Source organism: Podarcis melisellensis, assembly GCF_964234715.1.
Source record: "Podarcis melisellensis genome assembly, chromosome: 13".
Classification (NCBI taxonomy): Eukaryota; Metazoa; Chordata; class Lepidosauria; order Squamata; family Lacertidae; genus Podarcis; species Podarcis melisellensis.
The window spans coordinates 1,252,855-1,277,125 of NC_138545.1; the positions used below are offsets into that span (position 1 = coordinate 1,252,855).

Genomic DNA, 24,271 nt, shown 5'->3' on the forward strand with positions numbered 1-24,271 from the left:
TTCCAGGGACAGTCCCAGAATTTCGAAGGCCCTCCAGGCTTCTGATGTTTATTTGATAATAAGCCTCTTTGAAGCGTCTCCTTATGCAATATCTGATGCTTACAGATTTATGGAGGAAAGTATTGGGATATATAAATGCTCATTTCTAGAGAGGCTGCCCTGCAGCTTCCTCCGTTCTTTGTGGTTTGGAGAAGGGAGGCGGGCAGATGGGGCAATGGATCCTGGCAACCCAACCTTTGTCTTGTGGGCCAAGAGGGCGGGGCGGCCCTGGGATGAGGACCAAGGGGAGGGAGCCGAGGGCCAGCAAGGCAGGTGCCAGGCAGGGCTGGGAGTCAAAAGAAACGAATCTGACATGCCTTGTCTCCTTTCGGAGGAGGAGAGCTCAGCCAGGTCCCCTTTGCCTCACCTGGGTGACAGGAGCATCCTTATTGCCAACTCACCTGCCTACCAAAGTGCAGGTGGCAGAGAGACAGACGGGTGCATTGCAGCCACGGGCAAGACAACATCTTCTCCTGGACAAGTGAGCCTCTTTCCTCCTCCTCCTCCTCCTGCCCCACATGCTGCCCCCTTCCTAAGGGCACGGCTGAAGGGGAGCAGCTGGGCTTTGGGATGCAGGTCAGAGGCCACCTGTGCTGAACACACCTGCGTCTTCACGCTCTCCCTTCTGCCAAGGCAGGGGCCCCTCCTGGCTGCAGTCCTGCTGCACATCCCCCCCCCCAATTCCCCCCTTGTGGATTTTCTCCCCAGGATCTCTTTCTGAGACCCAGGGTCAGAAGATGGCTCTGCAGAAGCACCTGGAGGCTCTTAGCGTCTTCCAGTTGGTCCTCACCTTCCTCTTCTTTGGTAAGTTGGGAGCTGGGTGGGTGGGAGGGAGGGGCAGGGGGTGCTCAGGGAAGAGGGGCAGCTTGGCCTCCCCCTCTTCCTGGGGCCACGGCCCTTGGGAGGTCCTCTGGCAGGCCAGGCCCCTGTAATAAAAGGAAATCTGCCCTTATTCCCTTATGGGGGACACAAGAGCCCTTAGAGAGTCCTTTGCAGGTTCTCCATCAGTCGGAGGAAAGAACAGAGGCCAAGCAGAGAATATTGAGAAGCAAAGCAGCTAGTCTGATCTTTATTGAACTGTTGCAACAGGCTGCTCCCCTCACACACAGGAAAAGAGGAGGAGGACCCTGAACCAAGGTGTGCCCACCGTCATATAGACATTTTAAATTGGCCACCCTGGAGGCCAAGACCACCCCCAGAAACTTTATACGTACATCACAGAAGGGGTGTAGCTCAAGACCACCCCCCAAATACATCATGCCTACATAGCAGAAAGGGCGGTCTACAGCAGAAATCTGAGTGCCTTGTTTGCCTCCTGTCTGGCAGGTCACCTGTTAACGCTCACTTAGTTCCTGAGCCAGGTCACAGGCTCACCCTATTCACACACAGACATACCCTTAAGACAGGATTTGTGAAGGAAAAGACAATGGGGAGGCTTTTCCATTTTCCTTTGACCTTGCAGAGAAATCGTTTGGTCAGTTTGGGGGGGTAAAATGGTTTCCGGGCTGTTTTCCTGTGCAGCTTCAGACATGTGGTTTATATATCTATGTACGTGTTTGCATGGTACATTTATGAACATGTATTATATATATATAAAAGACCTATTTTTTATTATTTCACATCCATCCCCCAAAAGCCAACCCCCCTCTTCTTTCCAAAGCAGATTTGGGCCAGGTGAGTCTGGACTAGGGAGTCAGCACCGCAGGGGGTTGGGCTAGATGACCCTGGGGTGCCCCTTCCAACCTAAAATGTCCTTCTGGGTTTAGGGGGGCTTCAGATCACATTCTTGGGGGTCCCGTGAAATTGGGGTTGTGGTCCCAGGCAGGGCTTTGTAATATTGGTTTTTTTAAAAAAAGAAATTTATTTATTTGGTTTTTCAAATCAGAATTTGGCAATCACATATCCAGCATACAACATAAAAACAAGGTTCCACAGAATCTCCTTCCCTCCCCCCCCCAGGTGCCTTCTTCTCCGTTCTCCTGGTCTACCTGCTCTTCACCTCCTTCTGGCCTATCAGCGTCCTGTATTTCGCCTGGTGGATCTACGACTGGGATACGCCACAGAGAGGTGAGTTCGATTCTCCCCAACCAGGGCCGGATTGGGGTTTGATGAGGCCCTAAGCTACTGAAGGTGATGGGGCCCTTTATATGTCCAGCTCTCCTTTGTCCACAACAAATTGTTGCTGTTTTTTGAGTTGAATATATGCTTTATGGTAATTGACGGACCTCATAGGTATCTCAAGCCATGCAACCAGTCCATGCAAATCGTAAGGTAAAGGTCAAGGGACCCCTGATCCTTAGGTCCAGTCGTGGCCGACTCTGGGGTTGCGGCGCTCATCTCGCTTTATTGGCTGAGAGAGCCGGCATACAGCTTCCGGGTCATGTGGCCAGCATGACTAAGTCTCTTCTGGTGAACCAGAGCAGCAAACAGAAATGCCGTTTACCTTCCTGCTGGAGCGGTACCTTGACGTGCTTTTGAACTGCTGGTGGGCAGGAGCAGGGACTGAGCAACGGGAGCTCACCCCGTCGTGGGGATTCAAACCTCCGACCTTCTGATTGGCAAGTCCTAGGCTCTGTGGTTTAACCCCCAGCGCCACCTGCGTCCCAGATGCAGATCGTAGGTACCCTATATATAGAAATGAGCAAACCAGGGATAATTAAGGGAACAGGCTAGCAGGCGGGGCCCATGACTTACATCACAGGAGCCTACACAACACAAAACACTGTTCCTGTATGTAGGTTTTATTTTATTTGTTTTTTATCTTATATTTCGGATATGTGCATCCAGGTTTTCTTCCTTTAAATTTTTGTGGGGCCCCCAAGGGACTGGGGCCCTAAACTATAGCCTGTTTAGCTTATAGGTAAATCTGGCAGCTGGAGCTGCTGTCTCGCCCTGCCCCTCCTCCTCCAGCTCACCCCCTTCCCCTGGGGCAGCGTGCGACCATCCCAAACCTGTTTCGGTCTCTGCTATTTACTGTTGTCTATTTTCCAAGACAGCTTCCAATAAATGACACAATGGCAGAAGGCATTTCATTTCTCTCTCTCTCTCTCTCTGTATGGAGGGCAGAAAAATCAGCTGCATTTATTCATGTATTTATCATTCTTTATTAAATCTTGTTTAAAAAAACACACACAAAATCCGGTAATTGACAGGAATCAAAAGAACCCCCCCAAAAAATATAACATGGAATCAGAGTTGGAAGAGACCCCAAGGAGCATCTTGCTCCTCATTATTGATTGATTGATTGATTGATTGATTGATTATAATTTTATTTATACCCTGTCCATCTGGCTGGGCTGCCCCGGCCACTCTGGGCGGTTTCCAACACACACACAAAATAATAAAAAAACATCAAGTATTAATAGTAACAATCAGATCTGTTACAGGAAAAATCCAAGGACTCCCTTGGACAAAACAAAGACACCAACCAGGATAACTTGGAGCAAAACAGCAGCCTGTAGGCTTGGCCTTTATTGAACTGTTGCAACAGGGTGCTCCCCTCACCTGCAGGAGAGAGGAAAGACCCAGAAGAATAGTGTGCAAGGTCTTATAAAAACTTTTGAAATTCCCCTCCTCTAGGTCGAGCCCACCCCCAGAAACATCATGCATACATTACAGAAAGGAGGGGTTGTGGGAGGAGTTGGTGGTAACCTGAGTGTCCTGTCACCTGGCTGGTTCCCCCTTTCCCCCTCCCCATGAGTCACTTCCAGGAGACAAAGGGCAGTTTGCAGTTTCCTGCCCCCAGAGGGAAGATCTGATCATTGTCCTTTGTTTCAGTCCATGCTGAATCCACTCCCATATGCAAGTTCTTTGTGATCTTGATTGTCTTCTGTCTGGGATCATCAGGGTTGGCATGGGCAGGGCTCCTGTGTATGTGCTGAGACGTGAAGGGATTATGGCTGACCAGGACTAAGTCACCCCCCTTTGTTAGTTCTTGTCATATGGAGTAAAATAAAATGGAACAGTGCAAATCCGATGTATGGTTGATTTTCTATGAATTTATAACAGAAATGTGGTGTATGTAGTGTGTGAGTGTGTAGTTTATACAAACAGAATGATTGGGGTGGGGGGGTTCCTGCTACAGATCCTACATAAAAAGTCACAATAACTTTAAAATAACTTACACCAAGTAAAGCAATATGCAATAATCCATTGGAATCCAATAATAAACACTAAACTTAAGCATCAGTAAGTCATAACTAAATAAATGAATTTTTAATCAGAGGTCGGGTGGTCACCTGCCAGGGATTCCTCAGCTGTGATTCCTGCGTGGCAGGGGGTTGGGCTGGATGACCCCTGGGGGTCCCCTTCCAACCCCACAGTTTTCTGACTCTTGCCTTCGCAGGTGGGCGCCGCAGCGACTGGGTGAGTCGCTGGAGAGTCTGGGAGCTCTACCGGGATTATTTCCCCATCAAGGTATGAGGAGGGGGCTGGCAGGGTCTCTGGAACCCCTGGAGACCAGATCACAGAGGAGGAGGAGGTGGCGGCCGTCAAAGGCTGCTGGCCATGGAATCTGCGCACTGCCTCTGAATGTGACATTCGGGTGGGGGTCCAAATGCCAAAGGCCTCGCCCCTCTTGCCTTGCAGCTGGTGAAGACGGCTGAGCTGCCTCCAACGCGGGACTACGTCCTAGGCTACCACCCCCACGGGATCTGCGGCGCTGGGGCCTTTTCCGCCTTCTGCACCGAGGCCACCGGCTTTTCCCGCACCTTCCCTGGCCTCCGTCCCAGCCTGGCCGTCTTCGCAGGGCTGTTTTGCCTACCCGTCTTCCGGGACTACCTGATGATCTTAGGTGAGGCCAGCGGGGCAAGGAATGGTGGGGGTGGAGAAGTTGGGCGGCCCCTCACCTAAGGACCATCTTCAAGAACCCTGCCTGGCCCTTCAAATGGGAGGAACCACCCCACTCTCAGGAATGCCCTCCCAGAGTCTCTGGGAATAGAATTCCTCAGCAAGAATGCCTGTTTTTCCTGCCATTCTTTGCTCCTGTGCAAAAGAAAAGGGGCGTTTGTTTGTGCAAATGATGATGATGATGATAATTATTCTTATTTATACCCGCCGATCTGGCTGAGTTTTCCCAGCTTCCAGCAGAATATTAAAGACACGATAAAACACCAAACATTAAAAACTTCCCTAAACAGGGCACCCTTCAGATGTCTCCTAAAAGTCAGATACCGTAGATTCTAACATATAAGACGACTTTTTAATCCTGGAAAATTCCCTAAAAAGTCAGAGGTCGTCTTATATGCTGGGTATGGGTTTGCTGGGCAGCGGGCAGCGGGCTCTGCGCCGGGAGGAAGCTGCCCTGCGCTGCTAAGCCGGCTTTGCTGGGGGGCTTCCTCCTGGTGTGGAGTGGAGCCCACCGCCCACTGTTGCTGCCCAGCAAAGCTGCCGCGTATAAGACTGGCCATATAAGTCAACCCCCCCAAATTGGCAGCTGCCCAGTCGCCTAATACACCGTAATCAACAGTAATTGTTTTTCTCTTTGACATCTGGTGGGAGGGTGTTCCACAGGGTGGGCACCACTACTGAGAAGGCCCTCTGCCTGGTTCCCTGTAACCTCACTTCTTACAGAGAGGGAACCGCCAGAAGGCCCTTGGCTCTGGACTTCAGTATCCAGGCTGAACGATGGGGGTGGAGACGCTCCTTCAGGTCTCCTGGGCCTTTGAGGCCGTTTAGGGCTTTCAAGGTCAGCACCAACACTTTGAATTGTGCTCAGAAAAATACTGTGAGCCAATTTAGGTCTTTCAGGACCAGTTTTATGTGGTCTCCCAGTCACCAGTCTGGCTGCCGCATTCTGCATTAGTTGTAGTTTCCGGGTCACTTTCAAAGGTAGCCCCACATAGAGCACATTGCAGTAGTCCAAGTGGGAGATAACCAGAGCATGCACCACTCTGGTGAGACAGTCTGTGGGCAGGGAGGGTCTCATCCTGCGTCCCAGATGGAGCTGGTAGAAAGCCGCCCTGGAGACAGAACTGACCTGCGCCTCCATGGACAGCTGTGAGTCCAAAATGACTCCCAGGCTGCACACCTGTTCCTTTGGGGCCACAGTTGTCCTATTCAGGACCAGGGAGTCCCCCCCACACCCGCCCATCTCCCGTCCCCCGAAACAGTACTTCTGTCTTGTCAGGATTCAGCCTCAATCGGTTAGCCACCGTCTCTCCTCCAACCACTTCCAGACACTCTGATCCTTTGCCAGTGACCCTTTCGCCCTTGAATAGACTCGCAGAATTTCAGAGTTGGAGGAGAATCGCGAGGGTCCTCTAGTCCAACCCTCTGCAAAGCAGGGAACCCCTGGAGATGTTTCACACCCACAAGCACCTTTGCTTTCTCCCACTTCCAGGGATGGTTCCGGTCAACAAAAGGTCCCTGGACTTCCTCCTGAGTGGCCCACCCGGGCACGCGGTGGCCATCGTGGTGGGGGGCACGTCCGAGATGCTGGACACCGCCCCCGGAGAGCATCGCGTCCTCCTTCACGGGAGGAAGGGCTTCGTGCGCCTGGCGCTGCAACACGGGTAGGGGCACCAAGGGGGCAAGCGGGGGTCTGGGGGGGGCGTGTTGGGTGCAGGTCAGCAATATCTTGGGCCTCGTGAGCATGGCTGTGCTTCCCAGTGGATTTTGCCCCAATGAGCAATTGCGAGGGCTGAAGATCCCTGCCCTTCCTTGCTGTGTAATTTTTTATTACATTTTCCCTCCGTTTTCAGCTTTACTAAGCCTGTCTGGACACTCTGACATACATTTTGGAAACGTATGTCTAAATGTTTAGTTCTGGACTTGAACTGTCCAGACTCTGCCAACGTCAAACAGGGTTGATTGTCTTCCCAAACGGTGATGGGCAAGCAACACTCCCCACAGATCTCTTGGACCAAACACTTGTAGAGCTGCAGTTCCCTACAAAGCTCTGACAACGCGCTGAATTCAGCTTCTGTAGAGGAAAGCGCAATGAGACTTTGCTTTCGGGACTTCCACCCAACTACAGATTCTCCAAGCTTCACTACCAACCCAGACCCTGATTTCCTATCCCCAAGATTTGCCCAATCACTGTCAGTCCAGAATGTGAGCTGTGTGTCACCCTCAGCTGACAGTTTGAGGCAGAAATCTTCGGTATCCTGCAGATACCACAGCACTCTCTTGTTGTCATTCCAGGCAGTCACCCTGGCTTTGTAGCTTCCCTGCTGAGCAGATTTGGAGCAAATGCTATGTCTGGTCTGCTCCATTGGGAAACTCCCTAGAGCTGACTGAAAGATCTCAGCGTTTTCGAACTCAGAACATTCCCCGAGCTGACTGTCTTTCACATAGCTCGTTTCCATGGGTGTTCTGACCCCTGCACACTCAGCCATCCTAAACTTCTCAAGCAACTGCTCAATCTTGCGTTTCTGACTGAGAAAGAAACTTTCGTGCTCGGTTCTATCTACCTGGACGCCTAGGTACACCTTTACCGGTCCTAGGTTCTTGAGTTTAAAATGCTTTTCAAGTTCTTTGGCAAAACCTTGCACCTGTTTACCAGTCTTAGCCACATGTATGGTGTCATCAACAAACACCAACACTAGTTCCTCTGTCTCTCCTGACCCCTTCAGGTTGTTGTTGTTGTTTAGTCGTTTAGTCATGTCCGACTCTTTGTGACCCCCTGGACCAGAGCATGCCAGGCCCTCCTGTCTTCAACTGCTTCCCGCAGTTTGGTCAAACTCATGCTGGTAGCTTCCAGAACACTGTCCCACCATCTCGTCCTCTGTTGTCCCCTTCTCCTTGTGCCCTCCATCTTATCCCAAATCAGGGTCTTTTCCAGGGAGTCTTCTCTTCTCATGAGGTCTTGGAGCCTCAGCTTCAGGATCTGTCCTTCCAGTGAGCACTCAGGGCTGATTTCCTTCAGAATGGAGAGGTTTGATCTTCTTGCAGTCCATGGGACTCTCAAGAGTCTCCTCCAGCACCAGAATCCAAAAGCATTCATTCTTTGGCGATCAGCCCTCTTTATGGTCCAGCTCTCACTTCCATACATTACTACTGGGAAAACCATAGCTTTTACTATACAGACCTTTGTTGAGAAGGTGATGTCTCTACTTTTTAAGATGCTGTCTAGGTTTGTCATTGCTTGTCTCCCAATACCCCTTCAGGTTCAGGCAGCTATCTGCAAGACTCTTCCAGAAACTCATACTTTCCAAAGTTTCTTTTTTCTTTTTACCTCTAATATTTATTAAAGTTTTACAAAAACAATAATACAAAACTACATGAAAAAAGAAAATAAAAATAAAAATACAACATACAAAAGACAAAAAAATGTAAATTTTTTTATAAATCCGTTTTTCATAACTTTAAACTCATTTGCTTGTTTCTTTGACCTCCTCACACCTCCCCTTCTTGTATTCCCATTTACATAATCAAATCAGCAAATCCTTACCCTCTTTCATTTATCTTAACTCTATTCTTAACATATTATAACTCTATATTTCCATCCATTATCGATTCATTTTTGCATATTCTTAATAGCTTTGTTGCTAATACCACTTATTTTCAATCCAACATTTTAACATTCATTAATTTTACAGTGTTTCTGCAAATAGTCTTTAAATTTCTTCCAGTCTTCTTCCACCAACTCTTCTCCCAGGTCTCAGATTCTGCCAGTCATTTCCGCCAATTCCATATAGTCCATCACCTTCATCTGCCATTATTCCCAGGTGGGTAGATCTTGTGTCTTCCAATACTTTGCGATAAGTATTCTTGCTGCTGTTGTAGCATACATAAAAAAAGTTCTATCCTTCTTTAGCACCAATTGGCCGACCATGCCCAGGAGAAAGGCCTCTGGTTTCTTCAGAAAGGTATACTTAAATACCTTTTTCATTTCATTATAGATCATCTCCCAGAAAGCCTTAATCTTTGGGCACGTCCACCAAAGGTCAAAGAATGTACCTTCATTTTCTTTACATTTCCAACATTTATTGTCGGGCAAATGATATATTTTTGCAAGCTTGACTGGTGTCATGTACCACCTATAAATCATTTTCATAATATTCTCTCTTAGGGCATTACATGCCATAAATTTCATACCGGTGGTCCACAACTGTTCCTAGTCAGCAAACATAATGTTATGACCAATGTCTTGTGCCCATTTAATCATAGCTGATTTAACCGTTTCATCCTGCGTATTCCATTTTAACAGCAAGTTATACATTCTTGAAAGTATCTTAGTTTTGGGATCTAACAGTTCTGTTTCCAATTTTGATTTTTCCACCTGGAAGCCAATTTTTTTGTCCAAATTATAGGCCTCTCTTATTTGATAATAATGAAGCCAGTCTCGCACTTTATCTTTTAATTTCTCAAAACTCTGCAATTTCAATTTGTCTCCTTCTTGTTCCAATATTTCCCAATATTTCGGCCATTTGGCCTCCATATTGAGCTTTTTCTGAGCCTTTGCTTCCATTGGTGACAACCACCTTGGGGTTTTATTTTCCAGTAAGTCTTTGTATCTTATCCAGACATTAAACAATGCTTTCCTGACAATATGGTTTTTAAATGCTTTATGTGCTTTAACCTTGTCGTACCACAAATATGCATGCCACCCAAAAACATTATTGAAACCTTCTAGGTCCAAAATGTCTGTGTTCTCAAGAAGCAGCCAATCTTTCAACCAGCAGAATGCTGCTGATTCATAGTAAAGTTTGAGGTCTGGCAGGGCAAATCCACCTCTTTCCTTTGCATCAGTTAGTATTTTCAATTTTATTCTAGACTTCTTGCCCTGCCAGACAAATCTAGAAATGTCTTTCTGCCACTTCTTGAAACAGTCCATCTTGTCCAAAATTTGCAATGACTGAAACAGAAATAACATTTTTGGCAATACATTCATCTTTATAGCTGCAATTCGACCCAACAAGGAAAGCTTCAAGTTTGACCATATTTCCAAATCTTTTTTCACTTCTGTCCAATATTTCTCATAGTTATCTTTAAATAAGTTTAGATTCTTAGCGGTCATATTAACCCCCAGATATTTCACTTTCTTAACTAATGATAAACCTGTCTCCTTCTGAAACCTCTCTTTCTCAATTGGTGTTAAATTTTTCTCAAGAACTTTAGTTTTTGACTTGTTCAGCTTAAATCCTGCCACATGACCAAATTCTTGAATCAGTTCTAATACTCTTTTCGGGCTAGATTCTGGCTCCTGTAACGTCAAAACTAGGTCATCTGCAAAAGCTTTCAATTTATATTGTTTGGCTCCGACCTGAATACCTTTGATCAAACGGTCCCTTCTAATCATATTTAGCAAAACCTCCAGAACCGAAATAAAGAGCAATGGAGAAATAAAGAGCAATGGAGCCTTGTCGTGTACCTTTCTCTATCTTAAATTCCTCTGTCATCACATTATTAACTATTAATTTAGCCTTTTGTTCTGAGTAAATTGCACTTACCGTATTTTTCCCTCTATAACACGCATATTTTTTCTCCTAAAAAGGAAGGGGAAATGTCTGTGCGTGTTATTGAGCGAATGTGTGGTCCCTGGAGCCAAATGGCAAAAAAAATCAGGCAAAAATCAAATTGCGCGTCTCGGAGAAGGGAAACCTGAAAAGAGGAAGCGGCTGCTTTCCTGCATTCTGCCTCAGGGTCTTACTGCCCACCCGCCTCTGTTTCCTTGCTGTGTTTGCTCAAACGGAACAAAGAGCAGGAAAAGCCCCTCCCCTCCAGGCAAGCAGAGGGGAAAGCAGAGTGAAAACATGCAGGAGGGAGGGAGGGGGAGAGAGAGAGAGAGCGAGAGAGAGAGCGTGCGAGCTGGCTGGCTTGGGTGGGTAGGTGAGGGAAAACTTTTGCCTTCCTTTCCTCCCTGCCGTTATACCCCTCTCCTGCATTCTTAGCCAGCTGCTTCTCTGCACACCCCTCTCGTGCTCCTTGTCCATTCTGTGTTTTTCCTTCCCTCCCCACTTAAAATGTGGTCAAAAAGCATGGATCCACATGGATCCTCAGGATCTTTGCATTGGGTAACCCCAAATTCACCATCAGATCACATAGCATGTCCATGGCTACAGCCTGCCCCCCAAAATCACGCACCCACTGTTGCCTGGGGCTGCAAAGGTGCAAAAATGTGGTTACAAAACATGGATCCACATGGATCCTCAGGATCTTTGCATTGGGTCAGCCCAAATTCACCATCAGAGCACATAGCATGTCCATGGCTACAGCCTGCCCCCCAAAAATCACACACCTACTGTTGCCTGGGGCTGCAGTGGTGCAAAAACGTGGTTACAAAACATGGATCCACATGGATCCTCAGGATTTTTGCATTGGGTCACCCCAAATTCACCATCAGATCACATGTCTGTGGCCACAGCATGAAGCACAAAAATGATACATCCACTGTTTCATTCAGAATGTTTTTCCCCTTGTTTTCCTCCTCTAAAAACGATGTGCGTGTTATGGTCAGGTGCGTGTTATAGAGCGAAAAATACGGTATACCATTTTCAAACCCTTGGCCTACCCCCATTCCCTGAAGATTTTTCTTCATAAAATTCCAAGAAATATTATTAAAGGCTTTTTCCGCATCTATAAAAATTAAAACTGCTTTGGTATTGAGGTTCACTTGCAGCTTCTCCAAAATGTTAATTAAATTCCTCGTATGTCAGACAAATGCCTACCTGGGAGAAAGCCAGCTTGGTCTTTATGTATCTCTTCAACTAATACCTTTTTTAGTCTATTAGCCAAAATATCAGCAAAAATTTTGTAATCCACATTAAGCAGGGATAATGGGGCGGTAGTTCTTAAGTTGTGTCTTTTCAGACTCAGTTTTCGGTATAAGTGTAATGTAAGCTTCTTTCCACGACACTGGCGCCTTTTCCCCCTGCCAAGCTAGCAGTTTCCTACATTTATTAGCCGATTCAAATGTCTTTTGTCTCATCTGCTTAATTTTCCATTCTACTTCCTGATTTATCATTTTCATATATTGTACTTGATGTAACTTTATTTCTCTCAGAATCTCTTGCGACTTTGGTTTCACTCTTAATTTCTTCTCTCCTTCTTTTATTTTTTCCAGAATTTTATCTTTTTTCTCATTTTGAATTCTCTTCTTTATTGCGCTCTGTTGAATCAGAAACCCTCTCATAACTGCTTTACTTGCATCTCAGATTACTCTTTTTTCAACCGTAGTATTCAAATTTATCTCAAAATAGTCTCTCAAGATTTTTTGGGCCTTCTTAGTAACCTCTTGATCTCTAAATAAGGTGTCATTCATCCTCCATCTGAAAGAACCGATTGGTGTTAGTTTCATCTCCATCTTCACCGCATTATGGTCGGAGCAAGTTTTGGGGCAAATTTCCACTTTTCGAGTCTTAGGTGCCAGTCCTCTAGTTATCCATATTTGGTCAATTCTTGTCCATGTCATTTTGGCTTCAGAGAAGAAAGTTCCCTCTCTTCCAAGGGGGTTCCTAGTTCTCCAGATATCAATCAAGTCCATATTGTCAGTCAATTCAAAAAAGGTTTTTGGTAGTCTGCCATCTTTAGTTACAACCTGTCTCTGCGACTTGTCCATGTTTGTAGATACCACTCCATTCATATCTCCCATCATAATAATGTTATTGTAGTCCATATAGTCCAACAATGTCTCATGCAATTTCTTGAAGAATTCAGATTTCCCCTCATTTGGTGCATAAATTCCTACAATCAAAAATTTTTCTCCTTGTGATTGAATCTCAATTGCCACAAATCTTCCTTGTTCATCTTTAAAAACAAATTTTGGTGATAGGCTCTCTTTGGCATAGATAACAACTCCTCTCTTTTTAACCTTGTCCGATGAGATAAACTCTTGACCCAATCTTTTATTAATCAGTACTTTCCTGTGTAGCCTTATCACATGTGTTTCCTGTAAACAAATTAAGTCCAATTGTTCCTTTTTCAATAAATGAAAGACTTTCTTCCTCTTCTCCGGGGAGTTAAGTCCACGAATGTTCCAACTTAAAAATTGCAGAGACATGGTGTGGTTATTCTATTCTCCTCCAACTGCTCCCAAAAGTTCTTCTTTTTCTGACGGTGGTATCACTTTTTTTTGTTTGTCCAGTCCCAAAGGTGTTGGTACTATGTCTAGTACTCCTGATCTTAAGGCTCTTAGCTCTTCTAGAACTTCTTTTTTCAGGTCTTCTTCGTGGTCTCTCAGAAATTATTGCTTGTCTTCCACTGATCTTATTTTAAACTTCTTCCCTTTAAAGTTAAAAGATTGTCCCTGAGGGAATTCCCACCTAAAAGCAATTCCGTTTCTTCTCAGTAGGGCCACCAGATCTCCGTAGTTGGTTCTGAGATCCAATAGATGTTTCGGAATATCCTTAAAAAACTCGACTCTCGAATCGTTAATTTCCAAAGTCTTCTGAAAGTGCGCACTCAATATTTTGTCTCTCTCTTCTTTCGTTCGAAGGGTCACCAAACAGTCTCTCACCCTGTTTTTTCTCCCTCCTCTTCCGAGTCTAAATGCACTTACTATCTTAAAGTCTTGCTCCACCTCCAAATTCCAAAATTTCCCAAATTCCTGCGTAAGGTAGTCACTTAAGTTATCTTTTTCAAGTTCTGGTACTGCCCTGATCCTCAGATTAGTCTGTTTCTCCCTCAGTTCAATCATAGACAGAAGTGACTGGTGGTCCCCAATCTGCTTGCGCATCGGTTTTATTTCTTCCTCTAAAGCCACTGCTTTTTCTTTTGCTTCCTCAACTATCTTTCGATTAGACACAGATTCTTCCAGCAATTTTTCAATAGATTCTGTATTGGAATTCACTTTCTGTCCCAGATTATTGATGCTAGCCGTGTTCCGGTCTATTTTAGTCGATTGTTCAGTGACTTGTTTAAGCCTTCCAATTTTTCATAAATTTTATTTAACACTGAAGTAAAATCCCCTTCTGAAGCCATTTCCTTTGGCCCAGCTTGTGCAAAATCTTCCCCCTGTGTCACAGGAGGGCAGGGAACAGATGATCTACGTTGCTGGGAAACTGCACTGGGCTGCTGCACTCTAGCCTTGCCCGATCTTGTTATCCTTTCAGTCATCACACTTTTGTCTATGAGTCAAGGTCGGTCCCACGGTTGTCTTGCCGTGGAAAATCCCCAAAGTCAAGAATGGAAAAATCCCCCATCTGGGTGTACAATTTCAATGTTCCTCTAGGGGGACACTGTAGCAGTCATTAAAGTTAAAGTAAAAAGTATTTTCCTACTTTCCAAAGTCCCCCTCCAAAAAACAAGCAACAGTTTCAAATCCAGAGAAGACCTTCAACAAGTATCACCTTTGCAGAGTTAGCCTTTAAAAAGTTACAATGTCTATAAGTAGTGCAACTCTCAGTGCAACAGTTCTAGTCAACCTGGCAGTCCGTTCCCAGGAGTTAAGTAATTGTCTCTAATTTATCCACAGATGAAAGAGTCACTTTTCCCTCTTCCCACCCTCTCCTGTAGCCTGGGGGGGGGGAGTTCTTTTCCTTTGATGTTCAGATTCGAAGCTTTTAAAACACCGCTCTCTAGATTTTAGCTTAAAGAGTCTTTGCTTTGAACTGTATACAGAAACGGAAGGCGGACTTCCTGTTTACACCTTCCCGCTTCAGTGCCAAATTTATCCTTTTTTTTCTTCCTTTAAATGTCAATTTTTAACTTCACCTACTCACGGGTAGTTGTTTTGCAGCCGAATTGTCACAGGAAAAAGGACAGCGCTCTCCGGCAACAGCTGTGCGGCTTCACCCCACGGAAATAGTGATCGACTCTCAGCACCGCACCAGACTCCCGTAGCGCTCCGGAGCTCCTTACGGGGTCCCTTCGCTGGTCCGGGGGGCGCTACCGGTGCCCGCTGAGTCCCACGGTTACAGGCTTCTTCTGCCTGTGATTTTTGCAAGGGTCTCCACTTTGCCGTAGCGGACAGACCCAGTTTCCACGGAGCTTCCCCCTCTGAGTTAGAAGGAGACCGCCATTGCCGTTGGCGCCGCTTCCGGAAGTCATACTTTCCAAAGTTTCATTCAGACACAAATTCCAGTTTCTGGCCGATTGCTTGAGGCCATAGATGGATTTGTGTAACTTCTGCACTACATCTGGCTTATTGCCCTCGAACCCTGGAGGAGGTAGCATGTACAGATCCTCCTTCAGATCCGAGTTCAAATAAGCAACATCCACATCAAAATGATGTACCTGACAACCCCTCTGGGCAGCAACTGCTAGTAGCAAGTGTAGAGTTTCACTCCTAGAAGTTGGAGCATACACTTCAGTATAATGCAGCCTTTTTCTCTGTGTGAAACCTCTAGCTACTAGCCTAGCTTTGTACTGTGGTGCTCCTGTCGCTATGGGTTTAATTCTGTAAACCCAATGACAGCTCACGACCTGTTTGCCTGCCGGCAGTGTTGTGGTGGAGAACACACCTAGAGACTTCATTGAGTTCAACTCATTCTCCATTGCCTCATGCCATTTCCTGGCTTCTGCCTGAGGCAACTGTTGCACTTCCTCAAAACTTTCTGGTTCACATTGAGCCAAACCAACCCACACGCTAGTGACTGAGAACCTTTTGGGTGGCTTCCCTTTCGTAGTGCGTGCAGAACGCCTTGGCACTACGTCAGATGCCCCCTCTCACCCTGAGGTACTGGGACCAGCATGTGTGTCCTTGTCCTCAGCAGACTCCCCCTCTGACTGACTGCGTCTTCTGAACTTAGCTGGACTGGTAGGAACTGGAGATGGCCATTCCTCTCCTGCTCCTGGTCAGGGACCTGATCCTCAGCAGGTTCAGTTACTAAATCTCCTTCTTCAGCAGAGTCAAGCAAACTCTGAGAGAATGTCAGGATTCCCATGGATGCCTGTCCACCCATTTTGCTCACAAAACTCAGCACTCCTGCTGACGAGAACCTGTGACTGGTTGCCCTCTGGATAAGCGAATCTCCACCCCTTTGTCCCTGGCTCATTCCCACAAAAGATCATTTTCTGGGACCTGGGGCCACCCTTTCTGCATTAGCTTTCGGCACAAGAACCAAAGCCTCACACCCAACACACGAAAGAAATGTACCTTTGGTGTCTTACTATGCAAGAGAAAATAGGGTGCGCCCCCTTACAACAGAGTTGTAGGAACAATTCAGAGTGAAATTCTCCGTTTTCCAAGCTTCTGCCCTGAAGCATTGTGGTAAGCCTGAGTCAAAAAGCATTGCTTCCACCGCTTTCTGGAGCGTTCTGTTCCGCCTTTCTGCCACCCTGTTTTCCTGTGGTGAGTGCAGAACCATCAACCTGTGACGTATCCCTTTCTGGTGAAAGTAATTCTGCAACGCAGTGAACTCCCCACTGTGGTCTGATTGGAAACTGGAAACCCTCAGTGAGAATTGGAGTTCCACTGCAGTGACCCACTCCCTCAGCATGGTGGCAGCTTCACCCTTGTCCTTCAGAGGTATCACCCAGCTGTTTCTGGAGTAATCATCTGTCAAGGTTAAAACCTATTTAGCCCCACCCAGACTTGCAAAAAGGCATAAGGCCAAAATATCTGCATGAACCAACTCAAAAGGTTTCTTGGTTACGCTGTCAGACCTAGGATAACTGCTCGTTTTTACCTTTGCCTTCTTGCATGCTCTGCAATCCAGGAACTTAGCACATGACTTCATTTTGCATCCCTCAGTGCACCCTGGTATTTTTCTCACATATCCCCAATTGCAGTGGGACATCCTCCTGTTCCACAAATGATGACACATATAGTGAGTGGGAACATTTGCACACTGTGCCTGTGCCGACCCAGTGTTACCCTTACCTGCTTGAGATGTTTCCAGAATAGCCTGACATTCAACACTGAATGTTGTTCAGTGTTCCAGTCCCGCCCCTGGAAATAGAGCATGCATTATTCTCAAAGCAAACCTTAAACCCATCTCTAACTAAAGAAGACACAGACCATAGACAGCATTTCATCCCTAGGACCACAAATGCTTCCAGTTCAGCCTGAAAAAAAGGAACAAAAACAGAGCCAACAGTTGTCAGCTGTCTCTTGGAACCATCGGCAAGCGTGACTGTTTTTCCTTTGGAAACAGCTCTGCAGTTCTGCATTTGGCCACCAGATGGCAGCGGATGATGACTGGCTCTGCTGTCAATTACCCAGCGCTGTACGTTGCTCTGGTCGCTGTCCTTCACTGTTGCTATGGAAACAGACGTTGCATCTCTGTCAGTTCCCCTGGGACCTTTTCTTATGTTCCCATGTCGGTCTGTTCCCCTAATCTGGTTGCCCGGGGCAATGGCCTTGGAGGCATTCTGTGCAGCTTCCTTGGGACTGTTTACGCAGGTGGGTTTCCGAGCCACAACAATAACGTCTCGTAGCAAAAGCCTTCACGGTGTCCTCTTTCACTGCCCCCCCTCTTGGAAGCAGGACTGCCTGGGCCAGCGCATGCCCCTCTCTCTGCCGATGTTCCTCCCCATTGCATAGGCGACCCGAGACAAACTGCAACGTTAGGTAGGCAGGGAGCATGGCTTCTAGAGTTAGGCACAAATTGTCATAACTCTTGTCTAGTAAGCTCAGAAGAATGTGAACATTCAAATCTTCTGGAAAATTCACGTTTAACTGTCTCAGTCAGTATAACACAGCCACCATTTTTGTCACATGTTCTCTGATGCTGTCCCCCGGATGTAGCCTCAGCTCAAACAAACTTTTGTTGACATTGATTTTGGCTCCTGCTGTGGTTCTGTGATGGACCCTCTCAAGAGCCTGCCAAATCACCTGGGCGGCTGACTCCATAACATGTGAGTTATGAGCCATAACTTTTTCTGTTGAATGTCTGTTTCGACTGCGAACAACTGAAGTGCTTTGGGGTCCAGCACTCTTCCGATGTGCCGCTCTGCTCCTCCTGGCTTCAGCAGAGCATAACAGATAGCAAGTGTGTGTGTAGGAATCAGAGGCATGCAGAGAAACCCTCATACGCAGCTCCTTCTAATCTAAGAAGCGATTTATTGTACAGCACCAAAATAAATCAACGACCCGGGAGAGTGCAGCGACATTCTGTCTCTCCCTCTCTCAAAACAGAAAGTAAATTCTTCCTTCTCTTCCTCCTCGCAGGGCTGACCTAGTGCCCGTTTACACCTTTGGGGAGAATGACATTTACCGACAGATCCGGTTCCCCGAGGGCAGCTTCGCTCGCCGCTTCCAGCTCGGTTTCAAGCAGCTGATCGGCTTCGCCCCTTGTCTCTTCAGCGGGAGGGGCCTCTTCTCCAGCAGCTCCTGGGGGATCCAGCCCATGGCTGCCCCCCTCACGGTGGTGGGTAAGGACCCACAAGGCTCCTCGTTCCTTCCTTAGCCTTCGCCCTACACCCCAAAATCCCCCCCAACTCACCAACCTGATTGCAAAGAGCCATAAACTCTTCAGCATCGTACAAAACAGCATGTTCTGGTGCATCTCCCTTTTGCCCTCTCTTCGAACTGAATCGGAGACCTGTGGAGTTGAATGGGACCCCCAAGGGTCATCTAGCCCAACCCCTCTGCAATGCAGAAATCAAACGAGCCACCTCGTTTTATAGGGCTTGCTATGGAGGGAGCTGCGATTGCGTGTGTGCGTGCACACACACACCAACTTCCTTGTCCCCTTCCTTGGAGGTTTCTAAGCAGAGGTTGGTTGGCCATTAATCAAGGGGTTGGGCTAAATGACCCTTGGGGTCCCCTCCATTCCTGCACCTAAGCCACCCCTGAAACCCAAGGCCAGAGTGCAAAGCTGCCAGGGTGGGGAGGCCCTGGCTGCCATGGGGTGGGGGCAAGGGGCAGAGCAGACTCCCCAACCACCCATGCTTCTTCTCCTTCCTGCAGTGGGGAAGCCTATCCCGGTCCCGCGCCGCCCGCGCCCCACTGAGGACGAGGTGAACAGCTTCCACGCTCTCTACGTCGAGGCCCTGAAGGAGCTCTTTGATGCCCATAAAGAATCCTGTGGCCTCCCGGCCTCCCAGCAGCTCCTCGTCACCTAGAGGGACCCAGACTTGACCCGAAGCAGCATCAGGGGACACAGGGTTGTGATGGGGGGAGAGACGCGGGAGACTTTGTCACTCCCATCCCTGTCTGTATACACCGTTTCCAATAAAAGGCGCCCTGCCTGATGTCTGATTTTGGATCCTTGGTGCCCGAACCCCCTTTTTGTGCCCGCCTGCGGAGCCCAAGGCTGGTTGTCTCATTCACACGTGCATTATTAACCTGAGGTTTGCAGAGCCCAGCAGCGAGAAAAGCAGGCCATGGCCCTGTTAGAATACCTGCTCCATGACTACCGTCATGGGATTGTTGTCTTTTACATGACGGTGTATGTTTTGACTCCACAGAGTGGGAAGTGACGGAGACAGGATGTTTGTGTTCCGTGAAGTGGGACTATTGTCCTTTGTTCTTCCTCTTTGCTGTCTGATCCTAGAAAGAGAGGGAGCCATGTTGCAGTGCTCCGTGTGTGTTTATATGTAAATAAAGTAGATTAGCCAAAATGCTGAGTTCTGTTACGCATGATGTGCATACTCTGCAGATCCCTGAGTGTGCCGGTGTCGGTTGGCATTGGTCCGGGCTGAAGAAAGCTTTTGAAGCTCCCGAACGATCGATCAGGAGGGAGAGAACATGCCAGTCGGGCATGTTTCTCTGCCAGGGTCTTACTCGGGTGTAGGCTGAGCTCCTGACAGGCCCTGGATCCATGGCGCTGGCTTGAGGGTGCTGCCCACATGCCCTCCGGGTGAGCAGCTAGGAGCTTGCCTGTCTGCAAGAGAAATATCATTTGGACATGCAGGCCTAGCTCTTACTCGGAAAATGGGGGCTGTTACGGAAATTACGGGGGGGGGCACATCTTTAATATTACAAATATTATGCCTGAATGTATCCTTTCAACGTGACAGCTCAGGGAAGTTACCTAGCTTTAAAATAATATAAAATCATCTCCTTTCCCAGTTTCCTCCATTCCAAAGCTATTTTCCCCTTGAAAAAGGACTCCAGGAAGTTCCCAGAGGTGACAATTGCTAGACTTATTGTTAGCCAAAGGAAGCCAAATCTCATCACCTGACTTGCCTCCCGCTCCAGACATGCAAAGGAACTTCTATTGTACTTTTGGGTGGTGGGTACTTAAGACATATTTGTCTATGCTCATCTTATACCTGAGTCTTGCCCTGGCATGTCTGCTTATGCTAATCTTGTACCAAGGCCTTGTTTGGGCATGTTTGCCAAGGTTAACCCCTCCCCTTTGGTGACATGTCAGTGATGTAGCAACGATGCTGTACGAACTGTATTCTGGGATATGGTGGGAAAGTTTTAAAAGTCTTTGTCACCCCAGCCTCGCACCCAGATTTTTCCTTAACAGGGGCCCTGCTCTTTGGCCAGGAAAAAGAGGGAGGGTAAGCTGGGCTTACTGCCAACCTAGCAGTTTGAAAGCACCTCAAAGTGCAAGTAGATAAATAGGTACCACTCTGGCAGGAAGGTAAACGGCATTTCTGTGCACTGCTCTGGTTCGCCAGAAGCGGCTTAGTCATGCTGGCCACATGACCCGGAAGCTGTACACCGGCTCCCTCGGCCAATAAAGTGAGATGAGCGCTGCAACCCCAGAGTCGTCCACGACTGGACCTAAGGATCAGGGGTCCCTTTACCTTTAAGCTGGGCTTGGGGTCAGTTTTCCCAAGGGGCTCAAGGACCCTCCTCTGACTGCAGGAGCAACGCAGGACATGCCTGGGTCGGGTGGAGGCAGGGCGGGGGGGTGCCAGGAGTCTCAGGCCAAAGGGGGGTGGGAGGGAGTGCCTGCGGTTCAGCATCCCCCTTTGCCCACCCATCGTGTGCACTCTGTGCATGCCCCGAGGCAACCCCCAGTTTGCACCCTGGTTTTGAGTGGAAATCTGGGTATTGTTATCCCCTGAAGTCCTCGTGCAGGTCAGAGAAATAAATGCCAGCAAAAAGCGGCTGTTCAGCCCCATCGTCCTTTCCTGGTTGCCAAGGTGACTTGAAATCTGGGTACCCCTGGTTGCAGTGCACCCCGCGAGGCCCTTTCCCCAGTCAGGATAAATCAAGAGACCGCAGCCAGGTATAGGAAAGCGAGAAGCAGCTATTAAGCCTTGTCTTTATTCTTGCGATAAGCTTTCAACCTCTAAACCAGGAAAGAATAAGCCCCAAACAAAGGCATGTAACTCATTTTAGAAGTTACATTTCCCCTCCACAATTCATTTCAGAGAAGCATCATTCAAACATCATGCCCTGCCATAAAACAGGTGGAGGGACAGACAGACCTTTGAGTCCATGACCTGTCAGCTGTCAGTCAAGCTGTCAGTGTATTGCCTGCCTTTTCCTCTCGGAGCAAATATTTTACCTTCCTTTTGGCATTACAGTTATGTCAGCTCAGTTCTGCTCATCCAGTCTCTTGTGCCAATATGGTGAGTATACAGTATTATTTTTCTGTCTGTCCTTTATCAGGTCAGGTGGCCCACTGACAACTGAGGGGGAAAGGTCCGACTTGGTGCTCTTCTGCTTCTGGGATCATGGCCACCCCTGCTCTGCCCAGCACTGCGGCTCAGAAACACTTTATTTATGCTCATGTATTTCTTGTTTTACCCTCCTGTACAAAATAAAACAGTTTGGATATTTACAGTGTTTTTCCATTGCTTTCCATTCATACAACAGGGTTTTATTGACTTAAGTAATGATTTCCACAAACTTGGGAAGGCTCAGTCAGTAGAGAATGACGTTAAATAAGTTGGAGTTCTTGTTATTAAAAATACTAAGTAAAAAGCACACCAAGAACTCGGGCCGATATAAGTTTCAGTAGTGAGAGTGGTCCCTACTCGCAAATCAATAGTCAATTGTAACCAAAACTAATCCATTCAAAAGTAAGTATTCTGAGAAGGATTACAAACTCAAATAGAGATTACAAACTGAAACAAAGATTACAAATTCATAAGGATATGTATAATACAACGATTCATTACAGTATTAGAGATAAGAGTTCATGAGTAGAGAAAGGTTCACGTTAGTCCATAGTCAAATTTGACGTGAAGATCTGAGTTTCAATCATTGAGCAGAAGTCAGAAGACAATTATGGATCAGAGACCAGGACAGGGCTCTGTTTTGACGTATTCACCTTCATCAGCTAATTTTTAAAGGGTCGTGTAAGTTTGAAGAATTCGTGTAAATATATCCTGTCATTTTCTACATTTCTCAGAGATAACAACTCAGTGTGGGTAGATTAACGTGTATCTTGAGCTTTTCTGTAAAGCAAAAGATTCCCGTGTTGCACCGGGTTGGACTAGATCAGCATTTTTCAACCTTAGGCTCCCAGATGATTCTGGACTACAACTCCCATCACCTGTAGCCATTGGCTAAGCTGGCTGGGGATGATGGGAGTTGTAGTCCAACTGCTTCTAGGAAACCAAGGTTGAAGAACACTGGACTAGATGACCCTCGTGGTCCCCTCCACATCTACAGTTCTATGATTTTATGATGTTGACCTGCTCTTTGCAGAGGGTTTTTCAGAGCCCTGCAGCGTTTGCCTGCTGTTTACGCAGCTCTTCTTATAAAGGCCATTGTCCATTAAGGGGATTTGAAGTTTAAGGGGCTGCCAACGCTGTTTCTGATTGGGCGGCTGTCAAACAAAGTGGCGCCTGATTGGTCAGTTTTCAGGTTACAAGGGAAATGGAGGTTTCTCGCCTTATTTTGGCACAATGTTGTGAATGCACCTGTCTATGTATAGGGGGTTGAACTTATGTTCGTGTGCACCTGGTTTGGGGAGGGGAGCGGGGTTGGACTTGTTACCGGAAAAATCCGAGGGCTCCCTTGGACAAAAACAAAGACACCAACCAGGATAACTTGGAGCAAAACAGCAGCCTGTAGGCTTGGCCTTTATTGATCTGTTGCAACAGAGTGCTCCCCTCACTTGCAGGAGAGAGGAAGGACACAGAAAAAATGGTGTGCAAGACCTTATAAAGACTTTTGAAATTCCCACTCTGTAGATCAAGCCCACCCCTAGAAACATCATGCATACATCACAGAAAAGGAGGGCTTGAGGGAGGAGTTGTGGTGGTAACCTGAGTGTCCTGTCACCTGCCTGGTTCCCCCTCTCCCCCTCCCCATGAGTACTTTCCAGGAGACAAAGGGGAGTTTGTAGTTTCCTGCCCCCAGAGGGAAGAGCTGATCATTGTCCTTTGTTCCAGTCTGTGCTGAATCTGTTAAGTTGGGGGCGAACATATCAGACGACACAGCGATTCTTCCAAAGCAGCTCTTTATTTGTAAGCTGGAACAGAACAGAACTGAAGGCCTCAGTCAGCCTGCTTATATAGAGCTCCAGAACAATGTAACTGTTGCCATTTTCTAAAACTATCCAATCACTGAACGTCACTTTTCGATCCTTCATTTGCATACAAACTATCCAATCACTGAACATCACTTTCGATCCTTCATTAGCATAACTATCTACAGTATCCATCCAATCACTGAACGTCACTTTCGATCCTTCATTAGCATAACTATCTACAGTATCCATCCAATCACTGAACGTCACTTTCGATCCTTTATTTGCATAACTATCTACAGTATCCCCCTGCTGGCCCAGGGTGAGAACTTCAGTACGTAACACCCTCCCCACCGAGATAAGGCGTTAGTTACAATCGTAATGGTTTCCTTATATACAGCACTACAGGTATTGGTTCAATTAGGCACAAAAGCATATCGGTTACATTTCCCATACTTAGACCAACAGTGATACATGTCCAACAACATAGTCCTTTAAATAGGTTGGGCGCTTGGAAACTCTGCCAGTCCACCGGGGACTGGTAGCCAAGACCGGGGGGCCACACAATTCTTGCTGAGGCTGTGGTGCGACCCTAGGTGGCGTTGAAACCAAGTCCCCTGGATCCGCTGCTGTGGGTGGAGCCTCCGCAAGTGGAGTGGTCTGAGTCTGTGGTAAGTCTGGCAGACCCTCTGAAGTGGCTTGGTTCGGCTCCACGCTGGCAGTTTGCGAGAGAGGTGTAGGTGGAGCCTCGCCATCTGTAAGTGTCTGTTCCGGAGCCACGAGCGCAGTTGGGAGCACCACAGTAGTGTCCAAGTCCCCAACCCTGCACCTAAGCTGGTCTATGTGCCAGCACCACAAGCGTCCGTCTTCGAATGTCACCTGATACGAGTGAGGTCCAGTGACTCCCACTATTGTGGCTGGCACCCAAGGAATGTCCCCCACAAAGTTCCGGGCAAAGACCTGGTTTCCTGGAATAAATGACTGTGGCGCGTTGGCACAGCCTGGGGGTTCGGCCACGGCAAAGTCCGGGTGCAGTGGGTAGAGCGGGGACCTGAGGCGGCGGCCCATAAGCAGTTCAG

The 24,271-nt window shown here is 47.3% G+C and overlaps 1 protein-coding gene and 1 long non-coding RNA gene across 4 annotated transcripts in view; one reads left to right on the forward strand and one right to left on the reverse strand.

The window, feature by feature from the left end:
- The first annotated feature begins 293 nt into the window (after window positions 1-293).
- LOC309355813 (2-acylglycerol O-acyltransferase 3-like) overlaps window positions 294-24,271 on the forward strand; it is a 71,509-nt gene continuing 47,531 nt past the window's right edge. The window contains exons 1-8 of one of the 3 annotated variants that reach the window (XM_081886990.1): window positions 294-520; window positions 748-843; window positions 1,999-2,106; window positions 4,385-4,455; window positions 4,627-4,831; window positions 6,380-6,551; window positions 18,035-18,237; window positions 18,776-20,248. In XM_081886990.1, the coding sequence (XP_081743116.1) occupies window positions 777-843; window positions 1,999-2,106; window positions 4,385-4,455; window positions 4,627-4,831; window positions 6,380-6,551; window positions 18,035-18,237; window positions 18,776-18,930 (981 nt within the window). In that variant the 5' untranslated portion in view covers window positions 294-520; window positions 748-776 and the 3' untranslated portion in view covers window positions 18,931-20,248. The remainder of the gene's footprint in view (window positions 521-747; window positions 844-1,998; window positions 2,107-4,384; window positions 4,456-4,626; window positions 4,832-6,379; window positions 6,552-18,034; window positions 18,238-18,775; window positions 20,249-24,271) is intronic. The other 2 variants (XM_081886989.1, XM_081886991.1) reach the window with 2 other exon arrangements.
- Window positions 21,000-24,271, reverse strand: part of LOC309355935 — a 141,411-nt gene continuing 138,139 nt past the window's right edge. The window contains exon 2 of the long non-coding RNA XR_014162646.1: window positions 21,000-21,524. This is a non-coding gene — a long non-coding RNA (uncharacterized lncRNA). The remainder of the gene's footprint in view (window positions 21,525-24,271) is intronic.